The sequence below is a fragment of the Lemur catta genome, chromosome 2 (genome assembly GCF_020740605.2).
Source record: "Lemur catta isolate mLemCat1 chromosome 2, mLemCat1.pri, whole genome shotgun sequence".
Taxonomy (NCBI): Eukaryota; Metazoa; Chordata; class Mammalia; order Primates; family Lemuridae; genus Lemur; species Lemur catta.
This window is the reverse complement of record NC_059129.1, coordinates 45318393-45342090: the sequence shown is the minus strand read 5'-3', so window position 1 is coordinate 45342090 and position 23698 is coordinate 45318393. Positions and strand designations below refer to the sequence as shown.

The 23698-nt window shown below is 38.3% G+C and overlaps 1 protein-coding gene and 1 pseudogene across 2 annotated transcripts in view; one reads left to right on the top strand and one right to left on the bottom strand.

Moving 5' to 3' along the window:
- Positions 1-23698, top strand: part of FKBP5 (FKBP prolyl isomerase 5) — a 98512-nt gene that overhangs the window by 23297 nt on the left and 51517 nt on the right. Inside the window, exon 2 of the mRNA XM_045543584.1 lies at positions 18818-18943. Within this exon, the coding sequence (XP_045399540.1) occupies positions 18839-18943 (105 nt within the window). The 5' untranslated portion in view covers positions 18818-18838. The remainder of the gene's footprint in view (positions 1-18817; positions 18944-23698) is intronic.
- On the bottom strand, positions 9998-11265 carry LOC123632858 (annotated as a pseudogene). Its single transcript, XR_006733491.1, has one exon. The product of XR_006733491.1 is annotated as a glyceraldehyde-3-phosphate dehydrogenase-like (transcript).

Genomic DNA, 23698 nt, shown 5'->3' with positions numbered 1-23698 from the left:
TTCAAGAACCCATACTCTTAATTATATGATATAATAAAAAGGTAGGCACAAAAATGTTAACAACAGTGTCATGTAAGAGTTTATTTCTTGACTCTCAGTTCTATTCCATTGCTCTATGTGTCTGTCCTTACACTAGTATCATACTGTCTTGAGTACTGTAGCTTTGTGTAGTTAAGTTTTGAAGCCATGAAGCATGAGTCCTACCACTTTGTTCTTTTCAGGGTTGTTTTGGCTATTTGGGTCCCTTACACTTCCATATGAATTTTAGGATCAACTTGTTAATTTCTGCAAGAAAGCCAGCTCAGATTTTGGCAGGGATTTCATTGATCAGTTTGGGGGGATCATCCAGTAGAATATAATACAGTCATTTAAACTTACGGTAATGAGGACAGCAGTAAATGCCTATAGTATTAAGTTGGGAGAAGCAGAATATAAAATATGTACACTGATGGCAACTATATGAAAAATGTATATGAAAAAGTGTTGCTAAAAAGAACTATTTTCAAGAGAATGAGAAGCCAAGCCACAGACTGAGAGAAAATATTTGCAAAAGACATATTTGATAAGGCTGCAGTCCCCAACGCATGGGCTGAGGACCAGTACCAGTCTGTGACCTGTTAGGAACTGGGCCGCACAGCAGGAGGAAGTTTCATCTGTATTTACAAGTCACTCCCCCTTGCTTACATCACTGCCTGAGCTCCGCCTCCTGTTCAATTGGTGGCATTAGATTCTCATAGGAGCTCAAACCCTACTGTGAACTGTGCATGCGAGGGATCTAGGTTGCTGCTCCTTATGAGAATCAAATGCCCGATGATCTGAAGGGGAGCTGAGGCGGTGATGCTAGCACTGGGGAGTTGCTGCAAATACAAATTATTAGCAGAGAGGTTTGACTGCACAGAAACCATAATAAATCAATTGCTTGCAAACTCTCATAAAAACGCTATCAGTGGCCAGGCTCAGTGGCTCACGCCTGTAATCCTAGCACTGTGGGAGGCTGAGGCGGGAGGATCACTTGAGCTCAGGAGTTCAGACCAGCCTGAGCAGGAGTGAGACCATGTCTATACTAAAAATAGAAAGAAAAAAAAATTAGCTAGGCAACTAAAAATAGGAAAAAAATATTAACCTGGCATGGTGGTGCACGCCTATAGTCCCAGCTACTCAGGAGGCTGAGGCAGGAGGATCGCTTGAGCCCAGGAGTTTGAGGTTGCTGTGAGCTAGGCTGACACCATAGCACTTTAGCCCAGGAAAGAGAGCAAGACTCTGTCTTAAAAAACAATGACAACAACAACAAAAAAACCCTATCAGTGAGTGGCAAGTGACAATTAAGGTACATCCGGTGGCAGGCTTTATAGTGGCACGTGCGTTGATGTACTTCAATTGTACAGCTATATCTGGTGGCAGACTTTAAGTCAGAATCCAACACTTATTTTAGTCCAAGAGGGGCCTGCCCATTATTTTTTTTGTCACTTCCATCCATGCCTCTTTCCCGCACTGCGCACTTGTCTCAGTCAAAGTTTTGGTAAGCCCACAAGCTAACCCTAGCAAAAATGAGTAAAAAACAGACATCGCTGGAGAGCTTCTTTGAAAAGGGGGAAAGACCCAATGATGAGACAGCAGGAGACTCTAAGACTGCCAACAAAATGAAAGCTGCATTTAAAAGAAAATACCAAGAGTCCTACTTAAATTATGAGTTTATTGCAACAGGTGATTCACATTCTCCAAGCCCACTTTGTATAATATGCGGTGACTGGCTATCCAATGAAGCCATGAAACCTTCAAAACTGCTTTGTCACATGGAGACCAAGCACCCTGCATTAAAAGACAAGCCTTTGGAGTTTTTCAAAAGAAAAAAACATGAACATGAAGAACAGAAGCAATTATTGAAGGCCACCACTTCATCAAATGTGTCTGCACTGAGAGCATCATTCATAGTGGCTAACCCCATTGCTAAAGCTAAGAAGCCCTTTACTATTGGTGAAGAATTGATCCTGCCTGCTGCTAAGGACATTTGCTGTGAACTTTTAGGAGAGGCTACAGTTCAAAAGGTGGCATGTGTTCCTCTTTTGGCTAGCACCATAAGTAGATGAATTGATGAAATAGCAGAGGCTATTGAGGCACAATTGTTAGAGAGGATTAATGAGTCACCGTGGTAGGTAATCCAGGTTGATGAGTCTACCAGTGTTGACAGCAAAGCAACAACGCTTGTTTTTGTACAATATGTTTTTCAGGAGGATGTGCATGAGGATATGTTATATGACTTTTGTTGTCAACCAACACTATAGCTGCAGAACTATTCAAGTCTTTGAATGGTTACATATCAGGAAACTGAATTGGTCATTTTGTGTCAGTATATGCATGGGAGGGAGCGGCTGCCATGACTGGACAGGTTTCTGGTTTCACTGTTTGGGTCAAGGAGGTGGCTTCTGAATGTGGGTCAACGCACCATGTTATCCACAGAGAAATTCTAGCTAGCTGAAAAAATGTCACCTGAACTATACAACATTTTGCAGGATGTGATTAAAATTATCAACCACATTAAAGTACGTGCCCTTAACTCACATCTGTTCGCACAGCTCTGTGAGGAGATGGACGCAGAGCACACAGATCTTCTCTTATACACAGAAGTGAGATGACTTTCTAAAGGTAGATCGCTGGCCAGTTTTTGAGTTCCGAGAGCCGATCCAGAGATTTCTTTTAGAAAAATAGTCACCACTGGCAGCACAGAATGAGTTGCAAAACTTGCTTACTTGTGCGATATATTCAACCTGCTCAAAGAACTCAATCTTTCACTTCTGGGGAGAATGACAACTGTGTTCAAATTGGCAGATGAAGTGGCTGCATTCAAAGCCAAACTGGAATTATGGGGTGACGAGTGAACATTGGGATTTTTGACATGTTTCAAACATTAGCAGAGATTTTGAAAGAGACTGAGCCAGGGCCTTCTTTCTCCCAGCTCAAAAAGAGTTTGAGCATTACTTCCCAACCATAAAAGACTCCCGAACTGGGAAGGAATGGACCCACAACCCATTTGTGAATAAGCCAGGTGAATTGATTTTGTTTATGCTAGAAGAGGGTCAACTGCCTGAGATCGCAAATGATAGTGGCCTTAAAAGTATGTTTGAGACAACTTTTAAATCTCCATACATTCTGGATTAAAGTCAGGGTGGAATATCCAGAGATTGCCACAAGAGCACTGAAAAGCCTGCTTCCATTTCTAACATCCTATCTTTGTGAAGCAGAGTTTTCTGTAGTGACAGCACCTGCAACAAGGTGGACATTTGAGGTTTGTTCCAAAACAAAAGAAAAACTTAAAGACTTGCTAAAGTCTATTAATACCAGTGTCAACCAGAGCTAACTTTTTTAGCATTGTGGCTTTGAAGATGATTTCCGCTGCATATTTTTCAGTTGAATTAATCAAAAGAAGGGGAATAACAGTGGTTAACTCAGATTTTTTATTATGGTATTTATTATTGGCCTTTTGAAATGTAAAATCACAATTTTTCATTCTCATTTCCTAGTAAAGTTTAAAATAAACATTTTTATATACATTAAAGAAATAAAATAAGATGCTGCAGTTAGACTTTCAGAAATGTGCACAAAACCTTAGTTTTGACTACTGTTTTAAAATAAAGTAACTGCCATTTCAGGAGAGAGATTTATAATTATTAGTTACAGGCTTTGACTTTTGTAGCATCATGGAAAAACTATACCTTTCAAATTTCAGACTGTCAACATTTGTTCAAACAGTGTTTATTTTATAAGATAATGTTTTCCCTACTGAAACTCCACTTACGAAACCTGTGCCTTTTTACTGTTTCTTCCTTGTACTCATGGACTGGTACTTCTGGCACAGATGGAATAACAGAGATTGGATTTACTCTCCTGGCTATAATCACAAAACAAACAAAAGCCCCAGACAGAATAGATGAAGCAACAGTTTCATGCCCTGAACAACAGGCAATACAGGACAGTCGTCCGGAGAAAGCAGAAACAAACAAGGTGAAGCCTATAATTATATGTACTAGCTTACAGCCTGGGGAGAGTTCCAGGCTGCCAGGGTAAGGAGGACTCCAGGCAGAGCCCAACACTCTCACTGAGTTGAGGAGATGGAGCTGGAGTCTAGGGAGGCTAAGATGGCTAGAGTTTGGAGAGGTTGGAGAGGGGAGAGCTGCACAAAGAGAGAGCATCAGAGGTCTGCAGAGGATCTTCCTTAAGTTTTCAGATGGGTACTGATCAGTGAATGTGTTGTGTGGAGGCTACCCAAAACCAGAGAAAGAATCACCCAAAAGGCTTGGAGGGAACAATCCCCAATTCTTTGTCAGGGTCAAGAATAGTCTGTGTTTCTACCAACCAGATCAGAAAAACCTCATAAGTCACAGGACATGGGGTAGAGTACTCAGAAGGGTATTGCCCCTGCAGTGGGGCAAATGTAGCCCTAGACTGAAGACTACTCTGATCCCTCCCAACAAAACTTAGAAGAAAGCCCCAAAAGGATCAAACTGTTTCCAAGTAACTTAACTGCATCTCAGAACAAAGCTCAATATTTGTAGGAATACAAAAATATCTAGCACTTACCAAGGTAAAATTTACATTTAGCCTCTGGTCAAAATTATCAGGCCTGCAAAGTGGGAAAAATAGAACCCATAAAGAGGAAAATCAATCAATAGAAAAAGACCCAGAAATGACACAGATGATGGCATTAGACAAAGACATTAAAACAGTTATAACTATATTCCATATGTTCTGGAAAGTAGAGGAAAGATTGAGACTGTTAAATACAGATATAAAAGATGTAACTCAATTGAAATCTAGAGATATGTGAAAAGAAAAATATACTGTATAGGATTAATAGCAAATTAGTGCGGGAGGAAAGATTAGAAAACTTAAAGCCATAGCAATATAAACTCAAAAGAGGAAAGAAAAAAGACCGGAAAAAAATGAATAGAGCATTAGTGAGTTGTGGGACAACTTCATGTGGCCTAATAGACTTGTAATTATAGTCTTGCAGAGAGAAAGGGTACAAAAAGTTTTTTGGTGAAATGGCCAAAAATTTTCTAAATTTGATAATTATAAACCATCAGATCTAAGAAAAAGAGGGAAAAGGAAACAAAGAACAGATGTGATGAATAGAAAAAAATAGCAAGATGGCAGATTTGTACTAACCCATATCAATAATCACATTTAATATAAATGGTCTAAACACTTCAAATAAAAGACAGAACTTAGTAGATTGAATTAAATAGCCAGACCCACTGTATGGTGCCTACAAGAAACCTACCGTATGTATAAAAATACAAATAGGCTAAAAGTAAAAGGCTGGAAAAGGATATTCCATGCTAATACTACAATCAAAAGAAAGCTGGAATAGCTATACTAATTTCAGACAAATTAGAGCAAAGAACCTTACTTGGAATAAAGAATATCATAAAGGGATCAATTCATCAAATAAAATTAATAGTCTTAAACTTGTACCTAATTAACAGGGCTTCAAAATACATGAATCAGAAACTGATAGAACTGAAAGGAGAAATAGATCCACATTTATAGTTGGAAACTTCAATGCCTCACCTCTCTCTCACTAATGATAAAACAGACAAAAAAATTAGATGATTTAGAAGACTGGAACAACACTATCAACCAACTAACCTAATTGACATTTATATAATATTCTACCCAATACAAGCAGAATACACATTCTTTTCAATTGCATGTAAGACATTTACTAAGATAGACCACATTTTGGTCCATAAAACAGTGCCAGTAAATTTAAAGTGACTTCCATTATAAAGTATATACACTCACCAAAAGGGAATTAAATTAAAATTCAGTAACAGAAAGATACCTGGAAAACTCCTAAATATTTAGAAACTAACACATTTCTAAGAAATCGATGGATCAAAGAAAAAAATCAAAGATGAATTTAGAATGTATTTTGTGCTGAATGAAGCTCATGTCAAAATTTGTGGATTGTAGTTAATGCAGGTGCTCAGAGGAAAATTGATAGCATTAAATACCTATATTGGAGAAGAGGTAAAGTCACAAATCAGTGCTCTCATCTTTCACCTTAAGAAACTAGAAAAAGAAGAGAAAATTAAACCCAAAGTAAATAGAGGAAATCAGTTAAAGATAAAAACCAAAATCAATTAGGTAAAAAACAGAAAAACAGTAGAGAAAATCAGTGAAATCAAAAGCTGGGTCTTTGAGAAGACCAATAACATTGATAAACCTCTAGCCTGACTGATCATAAAGAGAGAGAGAAGACACAAATTACCAGTTTCAGGAATGAAAGAGGTAACAAAGCTACAGATCTTATAATTATTAAAAGGATAAATGAGAGAATACTATGAATTACTTTAAGCCCGTACATTAGACACTTAGATGAAATGTGCAGATTCCTTGAAAATACAAAAATGCCAAAGCTTACTCAAGAAGAAAAAATCTGAAAAGTCCTATATCTGTGAATGAAATTGAATTCGCACACAAAAAAAAAAACCAACAAAAAAACCTAGGTCCACATGGTTTTCCTGATGAATTCTACCAAACATATTAGGAAGTCATACCAATTTTACACAAACTCCTCCATAAAATTGATGAGGAGGGAATATTTCTTAACTCATTCTGTGACACTGGCATTACTCAGATACCAAAACCAGACAAATACATTCCAAGAAACAAACATTATAGACCAATATCCCTCATGAACATAGTTGCAAAATTCTTAACAAAATATTAGCAAATTGAATACAACAACATATAAAAACAGTAAAATATAGAGACCAAATGGGGTTTACCCCAGGAATGCAAAGTTGGTTTAACATTTGAAAATCAATGTTATGTACATTAACAAGGTAAAAAAGAGAAAGCATATGATCAACTCAGTAGAAGCAAGAAAAACATTTGATAAAATCTAACATTCCTTGCTGATGAAAACTCAGCAAACTAGGAAAAGAAGGAAACTTCCTCAGTCTGTTAAATAAAGAACATCTATGAAAAACCAATAACTGAAATCATGCTTAATGCTGAAAGACTGAAGGGCTTTTTCTCTAAGATGAGGAATAAGGCAAGATGTCCATTATTACCACTTCTGTTCAACATTGTACTGGAGATTCTAGCCGGTGTGCTAAGATAAATAAAAGAAGTAAAAGGCATTCCAGATTGGAAAAGAAGAAGTAAAACTGTTTATTCATAGATGATTGCCTATGATTTCTACAAAATGCTACTAGAACAATTAAGTGTGCTTAGCAAAGTTGCAGGATACAAGATCAATATAGAAAAGTCAGTTGTATTTCTGTATACTAACAAATGAGCAACCAGAAGTTGATATTTAAAAAGAATACAATTTACATTTAAATAAAAATATTAAATGACTGAGGATAAATTTCATAAAAAATAAGACCTCTACATTGCAAGCTATAAAACACTGCTGAGAGAAATTAAAGAAAACCTAAATAAATGGAGAGATAGTGTGTTCAAAGATCGGAAGACTCAGTATTGTTGTCAGTTTTCCCCAAAGATATAGAGGAAATTTTTTTATTGCAATCCCCAAAAAAAAGTTCCAGCTGGCCCTTTTTAGTAAGTGATAGCTGGTTGTAAAATTTGTGTGGAAATGCAAAGGACCTAGAATACCCAAAACAATTTTGATAAAGAACAGAAATGGAAGACTTAACACTGATTCCCAGAACTTATAGCTACAGTAATTCAAAATATGGTATGGGTGGTAATTAGTACGAAGATAAACAAATAGATCCATAGACCCAAAATGCTATTCTTATACAGTTTTTCTGTTGGGTAAATAATGGACTTTGGGAAACAATTTATATTACAGTGCTTTAATAAGACAATACTGTTGCAAGAGGATGCAATATTATACAAAACTTTTGTCTTAGGTTTCTTCCATCTGCATCCCAACTCTGAACCATCTCTTCCTTCAGTTGCTAGATGATGTATACTCAGAGATTGACATGTAGCTGTGGTTCTCTGTTCTTGACTGTCCATGTTTAAACTAAATATAGTCAGTAAGATAAATCTGCTGTTTTGTATATGCACAGACATGTAATACACTTCAGAGATACATTTTAATTATGTTTACTTAATTACTACTACTGATTAGAAGAGAATTTTATTTTTATTTTATAGTTGAACACTTGGGTACAGTGTAATTCTCCAGATTAGATTTTTCAGATTAAATTTAGAAAAGGAATATAGCCAACCTGTAATGTTATTTCATTAGTGATTGTTAGTGTATGATATTTTACCATCTTTATATTGACTGCTTTTGAAAATCACAATTCATTTCACCACTTATTGAGTGCTATTTATATGCCATTTACTTATATGAGATGGTGGGGGTACAAAAATGAATAGGAACACATTGTCTGTGTATACAGCATTCATAGACTTTTGTCATATGTTACCTTGTTGGCCTATTCTTACAAATCATCAGGAGACTTGGAACCAAATTGTTTGGGCCCCAATGAATCAACTCAAGTTAATAATCTACCACTGTATCACAGGTAGAAATTTGACTTTTCTATCAAAAACATGGGCAAGCAGAGGCTCATTCCTGCTGTCTTTACCCATATTAAAATGTAAGTTCCACGGAGAAGGAAATTGTTTTCTGTTGTTTAATAAATAGGTGAATGGCTCCTACTTATCCTTCAGCTTTCAACTCAGATATTCCTTTCATAAAGCGGTCTCATGGAGCTGGCCACCTCCTCCTTTAAGGATATTTTTTGGCTTACATCCCATTGGCCAGAATTTAGTGACGTGGCCACACTTAACTGCAAGGGAAGAAACTGGGCCTTTATTCTGGGAAACTTTGTGTCCAGTTAAAAAGCAGAGGTTTTATTACTGAAGGAAGAAATGGAGAAAAGGATATTGAGAATTAATTACTAGCAGTGTCTGCCACAACTTTTAACAGTGATGTCTGTCAGATGTACCTTTGAGGTCTCATGACTTGGTTTGAAGCCAGATACAGCTTGTGAGAGATAGAAGGCAATGCATAAAGTCAAGAAAGTACCAGAGCAGGATCCAGATGCTTGCCTTAGGAGATAAAAGAGCAGTAAATGGTTTTATTTGAACAATAGTATGGTACTGAAGGGCAGTGAGAAGAATATAACAGTGACTTCAGATACTTTCTAAGTGCAGTAGATCTTTTAAATCTATAGTAGTAGTATTGCTGATTTCCTTAGGGATGGTTTGAGTTTTTAAAACTGTTCAACTGCTGCCAAAAGTACTACAGGTCAAGTATTCCTTATCCAAAATCCTTGGGACCAGAAGTGTTTTGGATTTTGGATTTGTTCAGGTTTGAGAATCATTGCATATACATAATGAGACGCAGTAGCTTGGGGATGGGAACCAAGTCTAAACACAAAATTCATTCACACACCTTATACACACAGCCTGAAGGTAATTTATACAATATTTCAAATAATTTTGTGCATGAAACAAAGTTTGTGTGCATTGAGCCATTTAAAAGCAAAGGTGTTGTGTGTGGAATTTTCCACTTGTGGCATCATGTTGGAATTAAAAAAGTTTTATTTTGGATTTTCAGGTTGGGGATGCTGAACCTAATCGAAAGTGAGACTTGGACATTAATAGTTTGAGAACCACTGTTTTATTTGCCTAGTAGTACATAATTGCATCAATACTTTGATCTTAATTAGTATGTAGAATCTGATGACTCCTCAGTTGTAACTGTCGCCCAGACTTCTCTCTTGAGCTCAGGCCCTCTGATTACCTTCTGGATATTTCACAAGCACCCCTTGCTCACCATGCCCCAGCTAGAGTTCTCTTGCTCTCCGTAAAAGGTACTCCAAAATGTTTTAATTAAAATTAAGAGAAAGAATCAAAAGTCCTAATGAATGGAATCATGAAATGTTTCATCTTTTTTTCTAAGTTTTAAAAAGATCATGAAAGTAATATATGTTTAATATCGAACTACCTATCTATCTATCTATCTATCTATTTATTTATTTATTTTTTCGAGTACAGGGAACTTTATTGATGGTTCATGACAAGGTGGGGCTCCCTAGGCCCCTCCCATGCTTCAGGGGCTCTGGCGTGGAAGCTGTGTCTTGAGGAGGGGAGATTCTCAGTGAGATGGGGACTGAGTAGGCAGGGACACCCCAGCAGCTGAGGCCTCTCTCTGTGCTCTGGCTGGGGCTGGTGGTCCAGGGCTCTAACTCCTTGGTGGCCATGTGGGCCATGAGGTCCACCACCCTGTTGCTGTAGCCAAATTCATTGTCGTACCAGGCAATGAGCTTTACAAAGTGGTCGTTGAGGGCGATGCCAGCCCCAGCATCAAAGATGGAAGAGTGGGTGTCACTGTTGAAGTCGCAGGAGACAACCTGGTGCTCAGTGTAGCCCAGGATGCCCTTGAGGGGGCCATCCGCCACCTGCTTCACTGCCTTCTTGATGTCGTCATACTTGGCCGGCTTCTCCAGACGGCAGGTCAGGTCCACCTCCGACACGTTGGCAGTGGGGATGCGGAAGGCCATGCCAGTGAGCTTCCTGTTCAGCTTGGGGATGACCTTGCCCACGGCCTTGGCCGCGCCAGTCGACGCAGGGATGATGTTCTGGAGAGCCCCACGGCCATCACGCCACATCTTGCCAGAGGGGCCATCCGCGGTCTTCTGGGTGGCGGTGACGGCATGGACTGTGGTCATAAGTCCCTCCACAATGCCAAAGTTGTCATGGATGACCTTGGCCAGGGGGGCTAAGCAGTTGGTGGTGCAGGAGGCATTGCTGACGATGATGAGGTTGTTTTGGTACTTGTCGTGTTCACGCCCATCACAAACATGGGGGCGTCAGCAGAGGGGGCAGAGATGATGACCCTTTTGGCACCCCCATCTAGGTGAGCCCCGGCCTTCTCCAGGGTGGTGAAGACGCCAGTGGACTCCACAACATAATCAGCACCCGCTTCACCCCATTTGATTTTGGTGGGATCTCGCTCCTGGAAGATGGTTACGGGATTGCCATTGATGACAAGCTTCCCGTTCTCTGCCTTGACCATGCCATGGAACTTGCCGTGGGTGGAGTGGTACTGGAACATGTAGACCATGTAATTGAGGTCAATGCAGGGGTCATTGATGGCGACAGTATCCACTTTGCCAGAGTTAAAAGCAGCCCTGGTGACCAGGCGCCCAGTACAGCCAAAGCCGTTGATTCCGGCCTTCACTTTCACCATGGTGTCTCGGAGACGGTGCTGGCGCTGCACGAGAAGATGCGGCTGTCTGTCGAACGGGAGGACCAGAGAGCCCCTATCTATTTATTTTTTTATTTTTTTTAGAGGCAGGGCCTTGCTCTGTCACCCATCCTGGAGTGCGGTGGCCTATTCATAGCTCACTGTAACCTCAAACTCCAGGGCTCAAGTGATCCTCCCATCTCAGCCTCCTGGGTAGCTGGGACTACATGTGCACACCACCACGCACAGCTAATTTTTTATTTTTTGTGGAGACAAGGCCTTGCCATGTTGTCCAGCCTGGTCTCAAACTCCTGTCCTCAAGTGATCAACCTTGACCTCCCAAAGTGCCAACACACCCAACTAAACTATTTAAATAATACCAAAATAAAATTTAAGAAGCAAAAATTTCTTCTTATCCCTACTCTTCCCAAATCTCATTCTTCAGAGTTAACAACTATTTTAACAGTATCTGTTTGGTGAGTTATGTTTGCAAACTTCTTGTATATATAAGCAAATATATACATACATAATATGCTTTTTCTCCTCCTGAAAACAGGATCATATTACAAATTGTTCTGCAATTCACCATTCACTTAATAGTAAGTCTTGGACATCTTTCCATCTTTTCATGTCAGTATTAGAAGATTGTTTATCTGGAATGGCTAAGACCTCACCTGTTCCATATTAGTGATATTTTCAGAGTTTAACTGTCTTAACTTGAGGGGGAAATGATGAAAAAGATATTTTGGCATGTGATATTTCTTAATTATAATCCAGTGCTCTAAAATAATTGCACCCACCAAAATCCACAACTGGAAACCATGGTTGGTTGCTTCAAATAATTAAGATACACCAAGCTGTTTGTATCATGTGGTTATCCCATTGTGACATCGTCAACTGACTTTTTTTTAAATGGCCCAAAGGACCAGTTCATCACTGGGCACCATGCACCATAACAATACACTTCATTTATTACAATGGTATTCTTTTTTAATGGATGAACATTTACAAAATCCTTTCCCAATTCAATTGTTTGGATGTTTTTGGTGTTTAGTAGACTCTTAGCTAAATGATTGTCTACTATACAGGTTTTGTCTCATCCTTTTCAAAGACCACATAATATTTTGATGGTGTGCATTTTCCAAATTTAATTTAAACATTCACATGACCATCCTCTTGAGGAAAACGTTGAAATACTTTTATTTAGTTATACAATTAATTTAGCTGTGACTAAGCAATCTGTAAATGTTTACGTGAACAGATCTATGCATGTATTCTTCCTACTCTTGACTTTTCCCCTATGTATTTAAGCACATCTCATTATTTCCTCTTTTTTTTTTTTTTTTTTTTTCTTTGAGACAAGAGTCTCACTCTCTTGCCTGGGCTAGAGTGCCGTGGCATCAGCCTAGCTCACAGCAACCTCAAACCCCCGGGATCAAGCAATCCTTCTGCCTCAGCCTCCCGAGTAGCTGGGGCTACAGGCATGCGCCACCATGCCCGGCTAATTTTTCTATATATTTTTAGTTGTCCAGCTAATTTCTTTCTATTTTTAGTAGAGACAGGGGTCTCACTCTTGCTCAGGCTGGTCTTGAACTCCTGAGCTCAAACAGTCCTCCCGCCTCGGCCTCCCAGAGTGCTAGGATTACAGGCGTGAGCCACTGCACCTGGCCTCATCACTTCCTCTTAAGCCTTTGCTCTCCACTGTTTTTTTCACCGAAAGAATTTTGTGTTTTCCCTTTATAATCCTAGGGTAAGTATCATACTTCTCACCTGTCACTTTCTAATGTTTATACATCCCTCTTCTGCTTAATTTTTGTGCTCACAATATGCTCCCTTTCTCTTAATTTCAGTTCTTCTCAATGTTTACCACTGCCTGGTGCCCTTGGGAGATGCTAGAGGATACACAAAAGTCAGTGTTTTTTTCCTTAAAAAAAAAAAACCATTTAGCCAAACCCTTATTCCTAGGAAATGTCCCATTTTATTCTAAGTAGTGTCCTCAGAAAGATTTGAGAGTTAATTGCATCCACAAAATAAAGACTAAGTGTTAAGAAAAGTTGAGCAATCAGATAATAAAAGAGTATGTAGAAATGAAAAACATTATTACTGAATTTTTTTTTAAAAAATCCTGTGAGCAGACTAAACAGTATATTCAACATAGCTGATGACCAAATGGTGATCTAAAAATTTCATCAAAGAAAATCTCTCAGAATATAAAGCAGGAAGACAAAGAGGGAAACTGAGAGAAAAGCCCAGTGGTTCTCACCATATCTGACTGTGCTCTAGAATCATCTAACATGCTTTTTAAAAACACTGATGCTCTGGCCCCACCACAGACCAATTAAATCCAGACTTGCTGGGAGTGGGGCCCAGACTTCAGTAGCTTTTTTAAGGCTCTCAGGTGATTCTAATGTTAGCCCAGGTTTAGGAAAATACTTAAGAAATCTGAAGGATAAAGCTAAAATGTCCCTAGGTTTGGCCAGTGGGAAGCACAGAAAAAAAAACCCCAACAGATATTAAAAAAAAAAAAAAAAACCCAAATGTCCAAAATCTGTCTAATGAGACTTCTAGAAGCAGAGGACAGAGACATTGAAGGGAAAGAAATAATAGAATTTCTGGAGTTCCCCAAAGACTTGTCTTCAGCAATTAAGGGCCAGGATATCAAGACCCCTGTAGGAGCTAAGGAAAGAAGACAAATATTTCAACATATCCTTGTGATACGTCTGAACTCCAAGGATAAAGAAGACTCTTATGTCTTCCAGAGAAGGAAAGATGAAAGCCCCTGTGTGCACTCTGGAGGGAAGTAAACATACCTGGCCTGACCAACCAAGCACAGTGCTGCCGTTCCCCTCAATGCGGCACTCTAGTTAATTCCCCTGGCCCATGCCTGCTCTTTCTTAGCTGACCCCAGGCCTAGAGCTTCTCCGGGCTCCCTTGGGAAGAGCTGTTCTGCAGTTGGGGTTTGGAAGGCAGTTTGCTCTTTGTTCTCTCCTGCACCCTGATCTCATCTGCTTTCGAGTTTCCAGGAATTCCCCCCCCCCCAGGTTCTAGTTCAGTGATATACACCTTTTCTTGTTTTCCAGCTCAGTTAAGGTTTTACAGATTTTAAAAACCTTTTCTTGTCATCCCAGTGTCATCTTAGAGAAAGTTGATGGCTTAGTACTGTCTTTTTGAGGCCAAATAGGGTAAAATCGTATTAAAGGGGAAAAAAACTATATTCAGGTTCATTCTTTATTGCATAACATTAACATTTGAATTGTGTGATTTTTTTTAGGTTTTCTTGTTTTGATAATAATATAGCCCATTGCTTCCTGCTTTTTTTTTTTTTCTTTTTTTTTTGAGACACAGTCTCGCTGTGTTGCCCGGGCTAGAGTGCCGTGGCGTCAGCCTAGCTCACAGCAACCTCAAACTCCTGGGCTTAAGCGATCCTCCTGCCTCAGCCTCCCGAGTAGCTGGGACTACAGGCATGCGCCACCATGCCCAGCCAATTTTTTCTATATATACTTTTAGTTGTCCAGATAATTTATTTCTATTTTTTTAGTAGAGACGGGATCTCGCTCAGGCTGGTCTCGAACTCCTAACCTCGAGCGATCCACCTGCCTCGGCCTCCCAGAGTGCTAGGATTACAGGCGTGAGCCACCACACCCGGCCGCTTCCTGCTTATTTAAAAGCAGTAATTCTACTAAGCAGTCAGAGTTAAAGCAAATTTGGTCTGTTTGCTTTGCTTTCTTCAGTGATTATTTGTGCTGAGAAGAAAAGTGAGTTTACCAAAGAATTGTCTTTCTGAAAACCCTCCTGTTAGACGGTAACATAATCTGATGCAAGATATCTATATTCTAACAAAGAGAACAACAGCATAGTAATATACATGGGGAATTAGTGGGTAAGGCTTTAAGATGACTTCTCATGTGGGGAGATCTGATAATTTAGTTATGTTAACTTAAGGTTTTAGTACAATGTTGATGAAATATCAAGCGTATTCTCATTTTTCTGTTACGTGTCAGGTGCTTGCTGACTAGCACTTTGGAGAGTCTGTGCTTATCTGGCATGTCCCTAACAGAACAAACTGCGTGTTCCCTTTCCGATGTACTAGGTAGCAATTTTCCACTTTTGGGCACTTCAGCACAGTAAGCTTTATCATAGATTAATATCCATAGCTACATAGTGGTTTTAAATCCAGGGTGGGGGAAAGAAGAAAAGTCTCTCTTATGAAAACAGTAAAACTTTCTCAATGTGTCCTAAAGATTTTTAGGAATTATCTGTTTTTACTGTCTTTTTCACATAACACTCGATCAAGGAAAAAGAGTTTTACTTATTTGTTTTGTTTGCTTACAAAAACCTATACTCCTAATGGCTTGACTGAAATTAAGGGGAAATATTAAAGGATGCAAGTAATCGTAGTAATCTCAGAGGATGGCTCTTGTCCATCTGAAGAGAAGTACTGTGAATAATTAAAACAGAAAGATAAAAACAACAAGAAAACAAACTTTTCTGAACTTTGAAAAGCAGATAAATCTGGAGAAATAAAGAAATGAACTGAATTTTCTAAGTATTAATACGATTACTTGCATCCTTTAAAGTGCTGGAACAAAAAATGAAGAGCAAGTTCCTTAATCATATGGGACTTACAAAGCTAGCAGATCAACTTATACAAGTTTCCTGTTTATTTGAATTTAAGCAAGGCATTGTTTCCAAAGCAGTAAGGTTAGAACCAGAGAAAATGTTTCTTTATTGATAATGTTTTCATTTAAAAATTTAGTTGAACTCCAAATCATGAGCATTAGAAAGAAAGCCTTGTCTTTGAATATGTTGTGATCATGTTTGCTCAATGCTTTGTTTTTAATTTTCTGTGACATGTGCACATGTGCAAACTGTCTCAGTGATTGATTTGAAAGCAAGTGGCAGACATCATGACATCCCTGACTACTTAAGCATGTGTATCTGAAGAATAAGAATATTATTCTACATAAAACCACAATACTCTAAACACTCCAGATCTTACATTATACAATAAAAATAAACTAATAATAAAGCCTGTTTTTTCTAAATTTTTATAATTCTCAAAAAAATGTCCTTTTATTAAGTTTTTGCCCCCCAATCCAGCATCAAGCTAAATATCACTGGTTACACTTGGTCATCATATCTCTGTAGTCTCCTTAAATCTAGAACAGGTCTCCTGTCTCTCTTTTTTTCCCCATCCCTTTTTTATTTCTTTTGTCCTTTATAACATTAACATTTTTCAGAAGTCTCTGTCAAATTGTCTTGTAGAATCTTCTACAGTCTGATTTTGTCTTTTCTTCTTGATTAATTTCTGGTTAAATGTTTTTGGTAGAAATACCACATAGGTGATATATACTTCCCACTACATCACATCAGGAGACACAGTAGAATCAATTTGTCTCGTTATTGTTGCAGAGTTTGGTTGTGATGTGGATTGCTTGTTAGGCTGATATCAGTCAGATCATTTCATTGGAAAGGTACTTTTTCCATTTTTAATAGTAATCTGTAAGGTGGTACTTTGGGACTGTGTGGCTGTCCTTCCCCAATAATCTTACACCTGGTGTTTTTAATTTGTTCAATGCTTTAAACCAGAATTTACCCAGGTGTCTATTGATGGATGTCAGTATATCTGTGAAGCCTCAGGAAATTTTTTTGTGTGCATGTATTTTCTCAAGGATATAGTCCATACCCCCAAAATATTTAGAAGATCTTTTCCCTCTGTTGTTGAGGTGCCTTCAACAAGTTTCTGTGCATCAGACAAGTGTGTTAATAAGCATTAGGTTTCATCCCTGTTCATCTAATTTTCCTGATTATCTTGCCCAGCATCATGTAGAGCCTAGGTACTTAATTTTTGTTGTTTGTTTGAGAACAATTTGTTCTGGCCTTTTGCTTATCCTGAGCCAAACATTTGGATCTCTTATGTTTGGCATGAACTGTACTAGAAACTAAAGCAAAGGGGCTTAGTCCCTGGTTTTTGGTGTTCTCTTTGAAGATTTTTGGACTTAGCAGTTTGATTTGTCTCATTGTTGACACTGAAGTCAACAGTGGTCCTTTGGAAATGAGTTAAAACACTATATATATGTTTAAGTTGTCGAATTATTGGTTGTATCAATAAGACATTTTTCAGAAGTACAAAATAGCTCTTTTTGACAGTGTAGACAAGAGGGCCCAGGAGGTGAGCCTTAAGTTTGTTATTAGCCTAATATGGAATAGCTATAGAAGTGGTTGATTCTTGGTCTTCCCTGCTCAATCAGGGAGCAGTGTGGAATTTGTCATGGCAGTGGCTGGGTGTGTTTTGTTTAGCCTGTTGATTAGTCTGTTTGTCACATTGCTTTGCTTTGCATGAAAAAGTGTCTGTCAGGTGACGACAATAGCAATAAGAACTAACATTTGAATAGTGTACTTTTAAAATGTACATTATACAACTTAATCTAGGAGGTCACCCATGAAAGTAGATGTTTTTATTCTAATTACACAGGTAAGGAACAAAGTCTTAAAGAAGTTAAAGTAGCCAACATACAAACAGCTTGGAAGGAGCAGAGAAAGAACACCTAAATTCTATCACAAATTCCTTGCACTTTCTGTCTTACCTTTCAAAAAGAGGCATTCTAGGGAATCTAAATATGAACAAATCATGGCCCTTGCTCTGAAGAATCTTTTAAATCTCATAGGCATGTCTTCTTATAAATATAGACAACAAATAGAGGAAGAGCTAAGGAAGTACCTAAAAGGGCAAAATGACTTCCAAATACAGGGTCACAGTTGGCATGTTGGAAGTAGCATTTGAAAGGGGAGAATGTTTTGGGGAAGAAGAGAGAGTAACCAAAAGCATGGATATGGGAAAGCACTGGACTTGTTATAGGAGTGGAATTGGTCTAGTTTGGCTAGAGCGTGAGTTTCATGGAAGAAAGTAGTGGAAGCTAGAACTGAAAGATAGGTTAGGGCCAGATTGTAAAGGGCCTTGAATATCATAGGGAAGGCAGGAGATGAAAAATGTGGCCCTGCAGAAGACCCATTAATGATGATAAATATATTTTTAAGTTATGACTCTGTGCTAATCTCTTAGCATATGTTATCTCATTAATGTTTCACCGTAACCTTATGAACAGTGTATTATGTCCATTTTACAAATGAGAAACTAAAGCTCAGTGAGGTTAAATAAATAGTTAATGTCAGAAGCTTGGAGCTAGGACTCAGACTCAGGTTTGTCAGCTTCTGTAGCCTGTTCTGTTGACCACTGTAATAGATTGCCACTTCTTTTATCAGATGTCCTGAGAAGTTCTTAATTCTCTCAAGAATACGGCTGTAGGAAAAGGATGTTTTCAAAGTTCTGAGAGGACGGCTTGTCACTGTGTGTTTGTGTTAAGGAATATAATCAGTACCAAATCTGACTTGTACCACTCTCTAATTTGGGACCAGAACTAGATGGGAAATTAAAGAATTGGATGACGTTTTATTTCCATAGCTGATGACATCAGTGCATGCTCATAGCAAATGCTTTTGTTTTCATTTTCAGTGTCTAACCTTATTGGCCCTAAGTAAATCTTAGGTTGGGTAAAGCTCAGTTCCTAGGGGCATTTAAGATGCATAAAGAAGTGATATTTTTCCTAGCTAAAATATGTTTCTTCTCGGCAGGTTTCCGACTTATAAAAGACAATGACTACTGATGAAGGTGCCAAGAACAATGGAGAAAGCCCAGCAGCCACTGTTGCTGAACAGGGAGAGGATATTACCTCCAAAAAAGATAGAGGAGTATTAAAGGTGAGGCCACAAAGTTGAATGACATACAGGGAAATCTGCTATCTGGAAAGATTGTTTATAAAACCTTTCTTTGAGGGGAGCTGGGGATGAATAATGTTTATTGAGGCTTACTCAGTGCTAAACACTATAAATTCTTACTTCATCTTCATAACTCTGAGGTTTTTATTTTTATTTATTTTATTTATTATTACCATTGTTATTATCTTTTTTTTTTTTTTTTTTTTTTTGAGACAGAGTCTTGCTCTGTCACTCTGGCTAGAGTGCAGTGGCGTCGTTGTAGCTCAGTGCAACCTCAAACTCCTGCGCTCAGGCAATCCTCCTGCCTCAGCCTCCCAAGTAGCTGGGACTACAGGTGTGCATCATGATGCCTGGATAATTTTTAAAATTTTTTTTAGAGATGGGGTCTTGCTCTTTTAGAGATGGGGCCAGCTCAGGCTGGCCTCGAACTCCTGAGCTCACGCGATCCTCCTGCCTCGGCCTATTAAAGTGCTAAGATTATAGGCGTGAGCCACCACGCCCAGCCAAGTATTATTATTAATTTTTTTAAGAGACAGGGTCTCGTTCTGTCACTCAGGCTGGAGTACAGAGGTGAGATTATAGCTCACCACAGCCTTGAACTCCTGGACTCAAGCAATCCTCCTTCCTCAGCCTCCTGAGTAACTAGGACTACAGGTACATGCCATCACGTCTGGCTAATTTTTTTTTTTTTTTGTAGAGATGGTGTCTTGCTATGTTGCCCAGGCTTATCTTAAATTCCTGGCCTCAAGCAGTCCTCCCACCTCAGCCTCCCAAAGTGCTAGGATTACAGGTGTGAGCCACTGCACCTGGCCTGTTATTACTATTATTTTTTTAGAGACAGTGTCTCAATGTTTCCCACTCTGGCTCAAGCAGCCCTCCCACCTCAGCTTTCCGAGTGGCTGAGATTTTTATTTTTAATTTCAGATTATAGATGATGAAATTGAGGCAGGGCTAGGTAAGTTAACTTGCCCAGTATTATATATCCTAGTTAATGCAGATCCTGGGGTTCAGGTCCTAGTTATGGCTGACTCTAAAGGGCTCTGTCTCCCTATTCTCAGAGTATACAAATGGGTTACTATTTTAATGTATCGTTTTAGTATGCTAAAACTAGCTAATGACAATTTTAAAGACTTTTTTTAAAGGGAAAAAGCTAACTTGCAAAGTTCAGAAGGACTTATTTTTACATAGAAATAATGTTCCTATGTGCAGTGAAGATATTTTTTGAGGTTTCATCAGTGAATATGTCTTACTTTTGAATTAGCTTTCCTACTTATTAAAACACTATATAGTTGTGCACGGCATAATGACATTTTGGTCGTTGGCGGACTGCATATACAGTGGTGGTCCCGTAAGATTGTAATGGAGTCAAAAAATTCCTGTCGCCTGCTAATGTTGTAGTGTGGCAGTCCAGTGCATTCCTCACGTGTTTGTGGTGATGCTGGTGAAATACCCGGTGCGCTGCCTGTCACAGGCAATTATGTATAGTATATAATGACTTGATAATAAATGACTGAGTTACTGGTTTATGTATTTACTATACTATACTTGATTTATCATTATTTTAGAGTATATATTTCCTATTTATGAAAAAAAAAGTTAATTGTAAGACAGCCTCAGGCAGGTTTTTCAGGAAGTATTCCAGAAGAAGCCATAGTAGATGCTAGTTCCATGCATCTTATTGTCCCTGAAGATCTTACAGTGGGACAAGACATGGAGGTGGAAGACAGTGATATTGATGATCAAAATATTGCTTATGTGATCGACCTCGGCCTAGGTTAGCGTGTATGTTTGTGTTTTAATTTTTAACAAAAAAGTTTAAGAAGTTAAAAAAAATTAAAAAATAGAAAAATCTTATAGAATAAGGATATAAAGAAAGAAAATATTTTTTATATAGCTGTGCAGTGTGTTTGTATTTTAAGCTAAGTGTTATTAAAAAAGAGTCAAAAGTTTTTAAAAAGTTTATGAAGTAAATTTACAGTAAGCCAAAGTTAATTTATTGTTAAAGAAAATTTTAAAAATAAATGTAGTGTAGCCTAAGAGTACAGTGTTTATAAAGTCTACAGTAGTGTACAGTAATGTCCTAGGCCTTCACATTCACTCACCACTCACTCACTGACTTATCCAGAACAACTTCTAGTGCTGCAAGCTCCATTCATGGTAAGTGCCTTATACAGCTGTACCATTTTTCCTTTTATACCATATTTTTACTGTACCTTTCTTTGTACACAAAGGCTTACAATTATATTAATTTACAATTGCCTATAGAAACATGCTGTACAGGTTTGTAGCCTAGGAGCAATAAATAGAATATACATCTAGCCTAGATATTTAGTGGGCTGTACCATCTAGGTTTGTATAAGTACCCTCTATGATGTTTGCACAGTGACAAAATAGCCTAATTATACATTTCTCAGAATGTATCTCTGCCTTAAGTGATGCATGATTGTGTGTATTTTTTCACTCTGTAGTTAATCATTTTCCCATTTTTTTATTCGTATCTCACAATGGTGTGAGATACCAATAAAATACAGAATCAGAGCACCTCTTGATTCTTCCCTCTTATAAATGGATAAACTGAAGCTGAGAGGTTAAGTGGCTTCAGTCACATTAAGTAGTTATTTCTTCTATGCTATTGTTACACATAAAAGTTTTGTATAGTTTTGTTTTGCTTTTCCTGAAAAGATTATCGTATGCTTTCTAAATATTACCACTATGCTGAATTTTAACATCTCCTATGTCAGTAGGAACAGATAAGAATTTTTTAGTTTGTTTTGTCTTATAAAAAATACTGCTTACTTGAAAGCCTTTCTTTTTTGCCTAGATCTCTTCTGAATATATGTGTATTGCTATTCACTTGCTATGTGCCAAGCCAAATTTTGGAGGCTTGCATCAATAGAATAAGAGTTTTAGGCTACAGATTTATATCATGATACCTTCTTTCAGAAGTCTTCTCAGCCTGTAGCTCATCCCAACAACACTCATCCCAAATTCCAGGGCGCTCCTAGAGATAGTGGAGATTCTGCAGGCTGTCCTCAGCATCTCCCTACCTCTACTTAAGGCTTTCCCTTTCATCTTTTCAGAGTGCCCATTCCAGAGAACATGGTCCTCAACTTGCCTCAGACCCTGCTTTGTTCTAGGGAATAAATCTAGCAGCAGGATTCTTAGGCTCATAAGAAACGTTTGAGATTGGAAGCCCTGTAAATCGTATCATTTGTCATTGTGTAGAGCCTCAAATTTCACCATGGGGGCTTTTGATTAAGATTAAATAGGTCTAGTAACTGTGTGATCTAGAGTAATTTAGTCTAACCTCTGTGTGATTAAATTTCCTGTTCATAAAATTAGAATAATAATACTACCAATCTCATAGAGTTTACCAGGATTAGGTAAAGCACTTAGCACAGTGCCTGTTCTATAGTAATCTCTCCTATTAAGTTTTTTTTTTTTTTTTTTTTTAAATAAAAACCTAAGGTAGGTGTGGAAAGTCAGTAACTATCATAGGAAGATACCATTTGGGCTTACATTTTTTAAATGAACTGAGACTAGATTGTATACTTAAGGCAACTCCAGATCTAGTCATAGGTTCATCTTGCTGGGGAAGCCTGAAGTGATAGCACAGTACCACTTGTGACGTGGGTGGCTCTCTATCTCCCTGGGAGCCATTCATCCCATACGGCCAGTTATTTGTCTATGTCCTGGAAATGCAGATTCCCTCCATGTGAGGCTGACAGTTGGGCATAGGCTCCGAAACACCACATGCAGTTCATGAACATGAGTGCTTGTAGAATATCTTGTGATTTCTTTTAGATTAATTTTTTTAAACTTTTTTTTCTTTTGAAGTCCTAGAAGGGCAGTAATGAATGTTTTTCCTTTAGAGAGTGTTTGGGGGCTGGGCATGGTGGCTCATGCCTGTAATCCCAGCACTTTGGGAGACCAAGGTGGAAGGATCTCTGGAGACCAGCCTGGGCAACATAGTGAGACCTAGTCTCTACAAAATAAAATTTTAAAACAGTGGCTGACCGTGATAGAGCATGCCGGTAGTCCTAGCTACTAAGGAGGCTAAGACGGGAGGATTGCTTGAGCCCAGGAGTTTGAAGCTATGATTGTGCCACTATACTCCAGCCAGGGTGACAAAGCGAGACTCTGTCTCTTAAAAAGAAAAAAGTGTTTGGACTTATGAGTAAGAAAGTTGTGGAATCTAAGTCCACAGTGTTTATGTTGGGTATGGGGGAGGGGGGCACAATTCAAAGAAAAATTTCAGAGCAAATAATTGAATTCTTTAAATAAAAACATAAACACTTCCCCAAAAAGATGTACATTGGATATTAGCTACCATCCTTTCTTACCTACTAAAAATGATTCATTTGGCATAGATAATTGACTGACTCAATTAACCGCCACATGCCTGGATTTAATTTGCTTTTCCCAGAACTGACCAACTGCATTAGCAGTTTGCTCTGCCAAGAACAAAGTAAATACACTGGATTTTATGATAGCTGAATACTTTTCAGCTTGAGGCTTTTTTTGGTATTTCCTTTACTAGAAAACAAGTTATTCAGTATCATATTAAACTGTGTGATGATGTTAATGTTACGGATTGAGTATTTTTCAAATAATAGGAAGTATAACCTTTTATACCAGGAAATTGAACTTTTTGAGATTAAACCGAACTAGCAAACTTTAGTCAGAAGCTAATATTTTTAGCAAAGGAGGGAAGTAAATAAAATCACATGTTTGGAA